The 13,071-nt window shown below is 43.1% G+C and overlaps 1 protein-coding gene across 1 annotated transcript in view; it reads right to left on the reverse strand.

Annotated features, from left to right (window-relative positions):
• Positions 1-13,071, reverse strand: part of CDH17 (cadherin 17) — a 77,339-nt gene that overhangs the window by 45,968 nt on the left and 18,300 nt on the right. Inside the window, exon 3 of the mRNA XM_008689144.2 lies at positions 8,465-8,563. Within this exon, the coding sequence (XP_008687366.1) occupies positions 8,465-8,563 (99 nt within the window). The remainder of the gene's footprint in view (positions 1-8,464; positions 8,564-13,071) is intronic.

The following is a 13,071-nucleotide window of genomic DNA, read 5'->3' on the forward strand; positions in this document are numbered from 1 at the left end:
AAAAGATCAACAAGGAAATAAGGGCTTTCAGTGACACACTTGACCAGATGGACTTCACAGATATATTCTGAACATTCCATCCAAAGCAACAGAATACACATTCTTCTCCTGTGCACATGGAACATTCTCCAGAATACATCACATCCTGGGTCACAAATCAGATCTCAACCAGTACCAAAAGACTGGGATCATTCCCTGCATATTTTTGGACCACAATGCTTTGAAACTCGAACTCAATCACAAGAGGAAAGTTAGAAAGAACTCAAATACATGGAGGCTAAACAGCATCCTACTAAAGAATGAATGGGTCAACAGGAAATTGAAGAAGAACTAAAAAAACTCATGGAAACAAATGAAAATGAAAACACAACTGTTCAAAATCTTTGGGATGCAACAAAGGTGGTCCTAAGAGGAAAATATATAGGAATACAAGCCTTTCTCAAGAAACACAAAAGGTCTCAAATATGCAACCTAACCCTGCACCTAAAGGAGCTGGAGAAAGAGCAGCAAATAAAGCCTAAACCCAGCAGGAGAAGAGAAATAATAAACATTAGAGCAGAAATCAATGAACTAGAAACCAAAAGGACAGTAGAACAAATCAATGAAACTAGCCGCTGGTTCTTTGAAAGAATTAATAAGATTGATAAACACTTGGCCACACTTATCAAAAAGAAAAGAAAAAGGACCTAAATAAATAAAATCATGAATGAAAGAGGAGAGATCACAACCAACACCGAAGAAATACAAACAATTATAAGAACATATTATGAGCAACTATATGCCAACAAATTAGACAACCTAGAAGAAATGGATGCATTCCTAGAGACGTATAAACTACCAAAACTGAACCATGAAGAAATAGAAAACCTGAACAGACCCATAACCAGCAAGGAAATTGAGGCAGTAATCAAAAAATCTCCCAAAAAACAAGAGCCCAGGGCCAAATGGCTTCCCAGGGGAAGTCTACCAAACATTTAAAGAAGAATTAATACCTAGTCTTCTGAAACTGTTCCAAAAAATAGAAATGGAAGGAAAACTGCCAAACTTGTTTTTTGAGGCCAGCATTACCTTGATTCCAAAACCAGACAAAGACCCCATCAAAAAGGAGAATTACAGACCAATATCCCTGATGAACATGGATGCAAAAATTTTCACCAAAATACTAGCCAATAGGATCCAACAGTACATTAAAAGGATTATTCACCACAACCAAGTGGGATTTATTCCTGAGCGGCAAGGTTGGTTCAACATCCTCAAATCAATCAATGTGATACACTACATTAATAAAAGAAAGGACAAGAACCATATGATACTCTCAATAGATGCAGAAAAAGCATTTGACAAAGTATAACATCCTTTCTTGATTAAAACTTTTCACAGTGTAGAGATTGAGGGTACATACCTCAATATCATAAAAGCCATCTATGAAAAACCCACAGCGAATATCATTCTCAATGGGGAAAAACTGATAGCTTTTCCCCTAAGGTCAGGAACACAGCAGGGATGTCCACTATCACCACTGCTGTTCAACATAGTACTAGAAGTCCTGGCCTCAGAAATCAGACAACAACAACAACAAAAATAATAAAAGGCATCCAAATTGACAAAGAAGAAGTCAAACTCTCACTCTTTGCAGATGATATGATACTTTATGTGGAAAACCCAAAAGAGTCCACCCCAAACTGCTAGAACTCATACAGGAAATCAGTAAAGTGGCAGGATATAAAATTAAAGCACAGAAATCAGTTGCATTTCTATATACTAACAGTGAGACAGAAGAAAGAGAAATTAAGGAGTCGATGCCATTTACAACTGCACCCAAAACCATAAAATACCTAGGAATAAATCTAACCAAAGAGACAAAGAATCTGTACTCAGCAAACTATAGAATACTCATGAAAGAAATCAAAGAATATACAAAGAAATGGAAAAAAGTTCCATGCTCATGGACTGGAAGAACAAATATTGCGAAAATGTCTATGCTACCTAGAGCAATCTACACATTTAATGCAATCTCTATTAAAATACCATCAACATTTTTCACAGACCTGGAACAAATAACCCTAAAATTTGTATGAAACCAGAAAAGACCCCGAATAGCCAGAGGAATGTTGGAAAAAAAAAAAAAAGGAAAGCTGGTAGCATCACTATTCCAGACTTCAAGCTCTATTACAAAGCTATAATCATCAAGACAGTATGGTACTGGCACAAAAATAGACACATAGATCAATGGAACAGAATAGAGAATCCAGAAATGGACCCTCAGGTCTATGGTCAACTAGCCTTCGACAAAGAAGGAAAGAATATCTAGTGGAAAAAAGACAGTCTCTTCAACAAATGGTGCTGGGAAAATTGCACAGCCACATGCAGAAGAATGAAACTGGACCATTTCCTTACACCACACAGAAAAACAGACTCAAAATGAATGACAGACCTAAATGTGAGACAGGAATCTATCGAAATCCTTGAGGAGAACACAGGCAGCAACTTCTTTGACCTCAGCCACAGCAACTTCTTCCTAGACACATCACCAAAAGTAAGGGAAGCAAGGGCAAAAATGAACTATTGGGACTTCATCAAGGTAAAAAGCTTTTGTACAGCAAAGGAAACAGTCAACAAAACCAAAAGACAACCAACAGAATGGAGAAGATATTTGCAAAAATGACATATCAGATAAAGGGCTAGTATCCAAAATCTATAAAGAACTTATCAAATTCAACACCCAAGGAACAAATAATTCAATCAAGAAATCAATAAATGGTGCTGGGAAAATTGGACAGCTACATGCAAAAGAATGAAACTTGACCACTCTCTCACACCATTCACAAAGATAAACTCCAAATGGATGAAAGACCTCGATGTGAGACAGGAATCCATCAAAATCGTAGAGGAGGACATAGGCAGCAACCTCTTTGACATCAGCCACAGCAACTTTTTTCATGACACATCTCCAAAGGCAAGAGAAACAAAAGAAAAAATGAACTTGTGGGACTTCATTAAGATAAAAAGCTTCTGGGGCGCCTGGGTGGCGCAGTCGTTAGGCGTCTGCCTTCGGCTCAGGGCGTGATCCTGGGGTTCCGGGATCGAGTCCCACATCGGGCTCCTCTGCTGGGAGCCTGCTTCTTCCTCTCCCACTCCCCTGCTGTGTTCCCTCTCTCGCTGGCTGTCTCTCTGTCACATAAATAAATAAAAAAATCTTTAAAAAAAAAAAAAGATAAAAAGCTTCTGCACAGCCAAGGAAACAGTAAAAAAAACTAAGAGGCAGCCCACGGAATGGGAGAAGATATTTGCAAATGACACTACAGATAAAAGACTGGTATCCAAGATCTACAAAGAACTCAATACACAAGAAACAAATAAACAAATCAAAAAATGGGCAGAAGATATGAACAGACTCTTTTCCAAGGAAGACATACAAATGGCTAACAGACACATGAAAAAATGTTCAAAATCATTAGCCACCAGGGAAATTCAAATCAAAACCATATTGAGATACCACCTTACACCAGTTAGAATGGCAAAGATTGACAAGGCAGGAAACAACAAATGTTGGGGAGGATGTGGAGAAAGGGGATCCCTCCTACATTGTTGGTGGGAATGCAAGTTGGTACAGCCACTTTGGAAAACAGTGTGGAGGTCCCTCAAAAAGTTAAAAATAGAGCTACCCTATGATCCAGCAATTGCACTACTGGGTATTTACCCCAAAAATACAGACGTAGTGAAGAGAAGGGCCATATGCACCCCAGTGTTCATAGCAGCATTATCCACAATAGTTAAATCGTGGAAGGAGCCGAGATGCCCTTCAACAGATGACTGGATTAAGAAGATGTGGTCCATATATACAATGGAATATTACTCAGCCATCAGAAAGAATGATTTCTCAACATTTGCTGCAACATGGACGGCACTGGAGGAGATAATGCTAAGCGAAATAAGTCAAGCAGAGAAAGACAATTATCATATGGTTTCACTCATTTATGGAACATAAGAAGTAGGAAGATCGGTAGGAGAAGAAAGGGAAGAATAAAGGGGGAGTAATCAGAAGGGGGAATGAAGCATGAGAGACTATGGACTCTGGGAAACAAACTGAGGGCTTCAGAGGGGAGGGGGGTGGGGGAATGGGACAGGCTGGTGATGGGTAGTAAGGAGGGCATGTATTGCATGGTGCACTGGGTTTTATACGCAAGTAATGAATCATGGAACTTTACATCAAAAACCAGGGATGTACTGTATGGTGACTAACATAATTTAAAAATATTATTAAAAAAAAATAAATGGGCAGAAGACATGAACAGATACTTCTGCAAAGGAGACATCCAAATGGCCAACAGACACATGAAAAAGTGCTCCACATCACAGAGCATCAGGGAAATACAAACCAAAACCACAATGAGATGCCACCTCACACCAGTCAGAATGGCTAAAATTAATAAGTAAGGAAATGACAGATGCTGGCGAGGATATGGAGAAAGGGGAACCCTCCTACACTGTTGTGGGAATACAGGCTGGTGCAGCCACTCTGGAAAACAGTATGGAGGTTCCTCAAAAAGTTGAAAATAGAGCTACCCTATGATCCAGCAATTGCACTACGGGGTATTTATCCCAAAGATACAAAGGCAGTGATCTGAAGGGGCATGTGCATGCCAATGTTTACAGTAGCAATGTCCCCAATAGCCAAACTATGGAAAGAGATTAGATGTCCATCAACAGATGAATGGATAAAGAAGATGTGGTGTATATATATACAACAGAATATTACGCAATCATCAAAAAATGAAATCTTGCCATTTGCAACAATGCGGATGCAACAAGAGGGTATTATGCTAAGCGAAATAAGTCAATCAGAGAAAGACAATCATCGTATGATCTCATTGACATGTGGAATTTGAGAAACAAGGGGGATCATAGGGGAAGAGAGGAAAAAATGAAACAAGATGAAACCAGAGAGGGAGACCAACCATAAGAGACTCTTAATCTTAGGAAACAAACTGAGGGTTGCTGGAGGGGAGGGGGGTGGGAAGGATGGGGTGGCTGGGTGATAGTCATTGCGGAGGGTATGTGCTATGGTGAGCGCTATGAATTGTGTAAGACTGATGAATCACAGACCTGTACCCCTGAAACAATACATTATATGTAAATAAATAAATACATACATACATACAATTCCATTTATAATATGATCAAAAAAAATAACATACTTCAGGAGAAATTTAACCAAAGAAATACAATATTTGTGAAGTGAAAACTATAAAACATTGTTGAAAGAAATTAAAGGAGATCTAAATAAATGGAAAAACATCCCATCAAAATTAAAAGCTTTTGTGCTTCAAATGGCACTACCAAGAAAGTGAGACGATAATCCATAGAATGTGAGAAAATATTTGCAAATCACATATCTGATAAGGAGCTTATATGCAGAATATATAAAGAGCTCTTACAACAATAAAAGACAAATAACCCAATTTAAAAATAGGCAAAAGATTTCTCCAAAGAAGATATAAAAATAGCCAATAAGCACATGAAAAGATACTCAACATCATTAGTCGTTAGGGAAATACAAACCCAAACCACAAAGAAAAAAATAATACCACTTCACCCCCACGAGGATCGCTGTAATAAAAAACACAGATATAACAAGCATTGGCAAGGGTATAGAGACATTGGAATCTGTGTACAATGCTGGTAAGAATGTAAAATAGTTCAGTTGCTTTGAAGAACAGTTTTAACGTTCTTCAAAAAGTTAAACATTCAATTAACTAAGATCCAGCAATTCCACTCCTAGGTATATATCCAAGACAGCTGAAAACATGTGTCCTCACAAAAAGTTGCATACGCTTGTCCATAATAGCATTACTCATCATAGCCATAAATGTCCATCAATTGATGAATGGCTATTCAAAATGTAGTATATATCCATACGACAGAATATTATTCAGCTACAAAAAGGGAATAAAGTATTAATACCTGCTACAATACGGATAAACTTCGAAAACATACTAAGTCAAAGAAACCACGCACAAGAGGCCATATGTGTGACTCTATTTCCATTAAGTGTCCATCTAGGCAAAGCTACAGATACTGAAAGTAGATTTGCATTTGCCAAGGGTTGGGAAGAGAGGAGAACGGGGGCTGTTAAGATACAGGGTTTCTTTGAGGTCGATGAAAATGTTCCGGAACTAGATAGTGGTGATAGTTGCACATCTTTGTGATATATTAAAAAATCAATGGTCTGTACATTTTAAAAGGGTAGACTTTACGGTGTGTAAGCTAAATCTCATGACAAAGAAAAAAATGACCTAGCTGAGATTTGTATTATACTATGTCATGATCTGGAAGCTCCTGGGGTACTGAGCTGGAGCTAGTTGTAAATCCCCAAAGAAAGGAGTCTGTGGTTGTTTAGTTCTTTTTTTGTTTTGTTTTGTTTTAAGATCTCTTACTAACCCAAGGACCAGTCTCATGGGACAATGAGCCTGTTTGTGGCTCCCACACTCCAGGCAAGAATACTTGCAGTGATGCTAAATGAAGGGGTCTGGGGGCGCCTGGGTGGCACAGCGGTTAAGCGTCTGCCTTCGGCTCAGGGCGTGATCCCGGCATTGTGGGATCGAGCCCCACATCAGGCTCCTCCGCTATGAGCCTGCTTCTTCCTCTCCCACTCCCCCTGCTGGTGTTCCCCCTCTCGCTGGCTGTCTCTATCTCTGTCAGATAAATAAATAAAATCTTTTAAAAAATAAAAATAAAAAAATAAATGAAGGGGTCTGTACGACTCCTCCCCACCGCTGTGAGAAAGAGCTCGAAGCGCATGTTACCGTGACAAGGTTTGCTGCATCCTCTCCACTTACAAAGATGCGGAGGGCATGGTGTGCTTGACTAGGAGACAGGAGACCTGTTTTCTAATCTCAGCTCTGCTGTTAACTTATTTAAGCCTCAATTTCCTTATCTATAAAACAAATGGTTGGTACCAAAAGTCTCCTAGGTCTTTTCTAACACAGAGATTCTGAGATCTTAGGGGAAGGAAGTCGCCTTCACCTCCCACTCCTCTACTCCAACACGCTCACCCATAAATAAGAAATGTTCAGCCATGACAACTGGGCTATCATTTCTGGCCAAAAAGAGATAGGCTAAGGTGGCTAATGGAAAAAGAACAGAAAAAGAAGTAAGATAGGCTAAGCTGGCTAATGGAAAAAGAACAGAAAAAGAAGTAAAGCCACCCAAGGAATGGGATCCCCAGAGACTGAAATCATCCTATCCAGCCAGGTTCTAGGTCTGTGAGGTTTGCAACTTGGGGACCACCTCTGTGTGGTCCTGATTCTGTTCACTGGAATGTGGACCTTTGCTCACAGAACACCTACTCGGCACAGCCCAGCCTCAGTGCGTGCTCTTCCTCTGGCAGCACGGGGCAGGTGTCCATACTGTGCCTTTGCCGAACTGCTCTTCTCTCCCTTCCTCACCAAGTGAATGCCTATCAGACTCCAGAGCTCTCAAAGCATTTGCTAATCCCTCAGGGCATGACTTCGCTGAGTGGAGGAGTCAAGGCCTCTCTAACACCCCACATGGCCAGGGGGACAGATACATGTGCACCGCTCCAGCTCGTACTCTGGGGCTCCTTGCACTCATCTGGTACCAACTGAAAGAAGGGAATGAAGCAGGCTTCAGTCTCTCCTCTGCACACGGGAACTGCCCAACAAAACAAATGCTTGGCAGTTAACAGAAGGCGTCCCCCTTAGGGGGTAGTTCAGCATCCCTCCATTGCTCCCACAGCACGGGGGGTGGGGGTCATGGGCACACCCCGAAAGCTCATCAAACCATCCTCAACCACTCCAAGGCCAAGTGGGCTTCCCCTGCAGACTTCAGGTAACTGCAAGAGTATGTTTTTTTTCTCTCCCCGTTATATTTCCCGGACTTTTTCAGTGTCCTTTATAGCTGGAGTCTCCTCTTCCCATCTACAGGCCACCCCTCAATCTGATGCTTTTCTCAGTTATCTAACTATAGGAGATGACCACCTCCCAGCACGGCCAACCCATAGGCAAGGGCCCAGGGATGGGTTCAGAGGAGGTAGTAAGGAAAAGCACACCATTCCAGTGCTCCGCCAAAGAACGTCCATCTTCCAGTGCTTCAAGCAGCATGCTCATTGGACAGAGAGTCAGATGGCCATTCCACTCCAGAGAGTCTGTTCCCTTCCCACCCTGGGGGACAGGCAGAGCCTACAGGCACCAAGCTCCCCACCCCAGGGATGGGAGCACTTCCCCCAGACACAGTTGAAGAGGTCTGAATGAAAATGTCATGCACAACCCTTCACAAGACCGAGACCACCCATCTCTCTGTTTAACTTAGCTTCTGAAATCATTCTTGATAATGAGATCGGCCATGCCTCTATTTTATTTCCTGCTATACAGTAGATTAAGGAGTAACGTCCTCTGTGAGAGCTTGCAAAATCAAGATAACGGTGATCAAGAGGAGCCATTACCTGGAATATGACTTGACTCGCTTCTTGGCCTTCAAAAATGGAAAATGTCATGGGTTCCAGGGGTCCACTAAACTTCCTCTCTTGGCTATATCCAGTTGCCTGTTAAAAAAAGGAAAGACAAAGAGAAAATTGGCATACCCATCATTATGCAAATGCTCTACCCCTGAGCTATACCCCCTACCCATCATTAGGAATATATACGTGCCTCTTGCTGATTTTATTATGGCTTCCGGGGCTGATACATGAAACGCAAAATTCTAACCTAGCTCAAAACAATGCAAAATACAGTCAAAACGGTAGAAAGAGATCTTTTATATTCTTGAGCTTCAACTATGTCAAGATGGCTTCCCATTAGCCTTACACCGTCTTTCTCATTTGACTATTCAAGCAATCACCCTGTGGGGAGAATATTAACACTCCCATGTTACAAGTGAGGCTCACAGAGGTGAAGCTACTTGCCCAGAGTAAATTCCGGAAGTGGCTGACCCGGCACACACATGGGGATCTGACCGAACAAAATTTCTATTTTCCCACAAAGCCACTCTGCCTTCTAAAGACCACACGGTTTTATACCGGCTCCTTAAAACACCTCTCCTCTACTCGCAGGAGTTTATAAGAACATTTCTGGCAGATGGCCAGCACCCTATGGTTCACAGTCACTTCAAGGACAACTGAATTTATAAAGGAGAGAAAGATGTAGATGTGTTGAGTCCAACGCTTACTCAGCACACCGTTACGTGGTAAACTGTAGTCAAAGCTGAACCTGAATTTGCGCTGTGACTTCAAGAAACGCTTTCTGTTTTAACACTTGATTAGCCGTCTACACTCGTGTAGGAATAAAAAAATAACAAAATGTTTACTTCAAGCAGTAACCCTACAATGTTTCTAGAACCGAAAGCCCCTGAACTTGACAGGCAAGCAGCCTCTGCAGACCCCCAAATCCAGGCTGGAATAGCAGTACGTGGTGGCTGGGACAGGGAGAAGAGAAATCAGTATGTGCTGAGTTCAGTCCTAAGAAGTTAGTCCTGACAACAACTTGGGGACAAATTCTTAACTGTTAGCTCTGTTTTCCAAGCGGTGAGACTAAGATGCTAAGAGGTGAAGCAATTTGCCCAGGTAGAGACAGGAAGCAGGATTCGTACCTATGTCTCTGCAGTGGGTGTTCTCAGCCACTGTGCCCCACTACCCACCAGAGGGAGCAAAAATGGCCGGGACAACCTGGCAGGAACACAGGGGCATCAAGGATATACAGGATGGTGTGACTCCAACCGTTCCCAGCCCAGAAAGATGGGGAGCATACGTAGCCCCTGCCATCCCTCCATCTCCCACCATGACTGTCCCTCTAAAGTGAAGCTGAGCACAACGGGCAGCACATGGAGGTACAGCCAGTCATCAACCCACCCACAGAGGGCACCCTCTAGAATGAGGGACTTAGTACCCATACCCGAAGCTGGGGTCCCCTCCTTCCTGTGTGGTTCTTCAGGTCTCCTAAGTATGTAGAAATCAGAGGTGGGGTGGGTTAGGATCAGAAGTATAATATGGGAAGTAGATGGTTTGGGAGGCTGGAGAGGTAAAACCAAGAAAGTAAGAAGAACTAGGGGGAAGCGAATTTGTTTTTTCCACTTCTTTAGGGAGAGCAAGTACACTCTTGGGATGGACATACTGAGGATAATAATCAGGGTAAGAGTACGGGAAAAGGGCTTCCACTATACTCCTTGGTTCACTGAATCTTGATTAATTTGATACTGGTTGTCTGGCAAATGAGGGCTTTGGAATTTGGTCTCCTCTCCCTCAGAGTTGTAGCAGGCCCATGGACTAGCTGCCCCCAGCCATCGCCATCTCTCTCCCTTGGGAAGCCAAGAGGTCTCCTACCCAGACTCCCCTGCAGCCATCAGGGCAGCCAAGTGACCCAGTTTGGGCTCATGAAACAAAAGGTGAAGTCTGCTGGGGTTGGGGGGTATGTTCAAGCTTTTATTTTCCCAATGAAAAGGGACAGGTGTGGCTAAATTTTCCACCCTCTTCCCTGTTGTTCCTACTCAGACAATAGACCTCACGTCTATGGCTGTGGTGGTTGCCATGAAACCATGAGGTGACAAACCAGCTCAAAAGATGGAGGAGCAAAGAGAAAGAAGCCCAAGTCTCTGGTAACATCACAGAAATGCAAAACTTGACTTGGGCTGTCCACTTGAGGCTTCTTGTTATCTGAGGAAAATCAGCCGCTCCAAAGTTGAACTTCCTGTTGTCTATACTGAGAGCATTCTTAACTGACACAAAAATTGTATAGAGTTTCAGCTCATCAACTCCTTTTAAGGACTATCTTCCTGTGAGGGCTCTTTCTCCCCTGTACTCCTTTTCTACATCTTCTCCTCCAGAAGGCAGGACACAAGAACCGGGGGCAGATGTCCAGGCACCCGCCATGGTTGGTACAAGACAAGGGTGGCGCTTTCTGTGAGGCCACTACTTAACAGCAAACGGCCTTCATCAACTTTTTGCTCGCATCAGCAAGGGCCAGTCTTTCAGCGGTTCACACCAGTGATGGAATCCAGACGAAACCCCCACTAGTCAGTATATCTCAGTGGCAAGGTTCAAAGTTGGGTTCTCATAACAGGGCAGCAAATCTCCCTTTGTGTCATGAACATGGCTATCTGGGCTATAAAGATTTCAAAGTACATGTGCCTGTCATGAGTCATCAAGCTTACTGCCAGGACTGGGAAAGACGATGTGGGGGGTGTGAAAGGAAAAGTGGGTCCATGCAGGAGTTGGAGGGATAATGTCCACCATCTTGCACAAAGAGGCAAAAGGAAGGGAAGGGAGGGGAAGAAAACTGACATTTTTTAATGTTCCCGGTGCAACAGCTGTGGGACTCAACCCCCCACACGTATCATTTCTTCTGATCCTCAGCAAGATCCAGAAAGTATCTCCAGAGAAGTCCCACAGCAGAGACAGATAATGTGGGATGAAGGCAACTCTGCTGGATCATCCAGCCGCAACTCTAAGCCACACTGCCACCCTGCCTTCCAGGCCAGCTAAGGACACATGCGGCTGCCAGATCCGCCTGCCTGGTAGCCGTCCTCATCGAACTTTCCAGTAAGACTTCTCCGCAGTGATTATAGAGTATTTATGCCAAACTCTTTTTCCTTCTAGAAAATGTGTAATCCCAGGCAAAACTCTAGAGTGGCTTCTCCTTGATCTGCCTCCCTATTCAGCACCCTTCCCAAACCCAAATCACTCACTCGCTTTCTCTTCAGGGCCCTTGCAATATATTCACTCAATGTTTCTCACCCCCTACGGAAACCAGGACTCAGAAAAGAACAGGAGAGACCGTGGAAGTATGAGATACATGGCTGACAATCACTTTGCATTGCTCTCTCTGCTGAACAAAGCCTTACACTGAAGGAAAGCGCCAACCAAACTTCCAGGCTTCACAGGAGAGGGTTTGGGAGCAGGGGTGGGTGGACGCGGGAGAGAGAAGTGGCTCCGTCCTAGCACCCCTGCAATCCCACCACACAGGTAACATCCCCCCGCCCCCGCCTTCGCCAGACACAGGTGTGCACGGGGCTATCTCCTGGGCAAGGCTCTTGCTGCCGGCAGAGGTTTGGGCCCTGTTTTCTTACTCTAGGTAGAAGTCCCACTGGGCTGAGATTGGAGAGAAGGAAAAATTATATCCAACCTTTTATCGAGGAAACAAAAATACACGTCCCATTCTCAGACAAGATAAGGCCACTAATATCAAATTACCACGACAGAATCTTCTCTTAGATCTCGTTGTTTCCTAATATAAATCCATAATTATATATTTAATTTCTACCCTACTCCTGGCTTGGTGCTATGTGCTGAGGCTACAAAGATGACATGATGGTCCTCCTCATGGAAGTCAAAGTCCATAGGAGTGGAGGCACTGAATATTTAAAATGTTATAGTAAGGGACGCTTGCGTGGCTCAGTCAGTTAAGTGTCTGACTCTTGATTTCAGCTCAGGTCTTGATCTCAGGGTCATGAGTTCAAGTCCCGCATTGGGCTCCATGCTGGATGTGGAGCCTGCTTTAAAAAAAGTAAAAATAAAATACAGTGCTATAGTAATAATAATAATAACAGACAATAACAATAATAGCCAATATTTATCCAGTGCTTCAATCACGCCTGTCACAGATCCAAGGGCTTTATAAATGCATTATCTCGTTTAATTGCCACAACAACCAATAAGGCAAGTACTCTCATTAGATCCATTTCACAGGGCAAAAAACTGAGGTTCAGAGCTTAAGTAACTCACCCAAGTTCCTATGACTAGGAAGTGGCAGTGCCAGTTTTGTACCCCGGTCTGACTTTACTATCACCCTGTGATAACATAGAGAGCAAAGGACATCTGAAGGATGAGAAGCGTAGATAAGTCAAGAGGGGATGTTTGCCCTAGTCCTTATGCAGTCCTAGTGACAAGCTTTGAGCCCCCAGTCTGTGCAGAGGCAACTTGCTCATAAAATTTGAACTGTAGCTTCCTCCCCTCCCCCAGAAGGAAGGCTCTATTTCATTCTGTAAATTTTCTGCTGTGAGGGCTCTAGAGGGCTCTCAGGAACTTAAATTCAATGTTATTTTGGGGTCCCAGAAGAAAGG

This window comes from Ursus maritimus, unplaced genomic scaffold (assembly GCF_017311325.1).
Source record: "Ursus maritimus isolate PB19 unplaced genomic scaffold, ASM1731132v1 scaffold_9, whole genome shotgun sequence".
Lineage (NCBI taxonomy): Eukaryota > Metazoa > Chordata > Mammalia > Carnivora > Ursidae > Ursus > Ursus maritimus.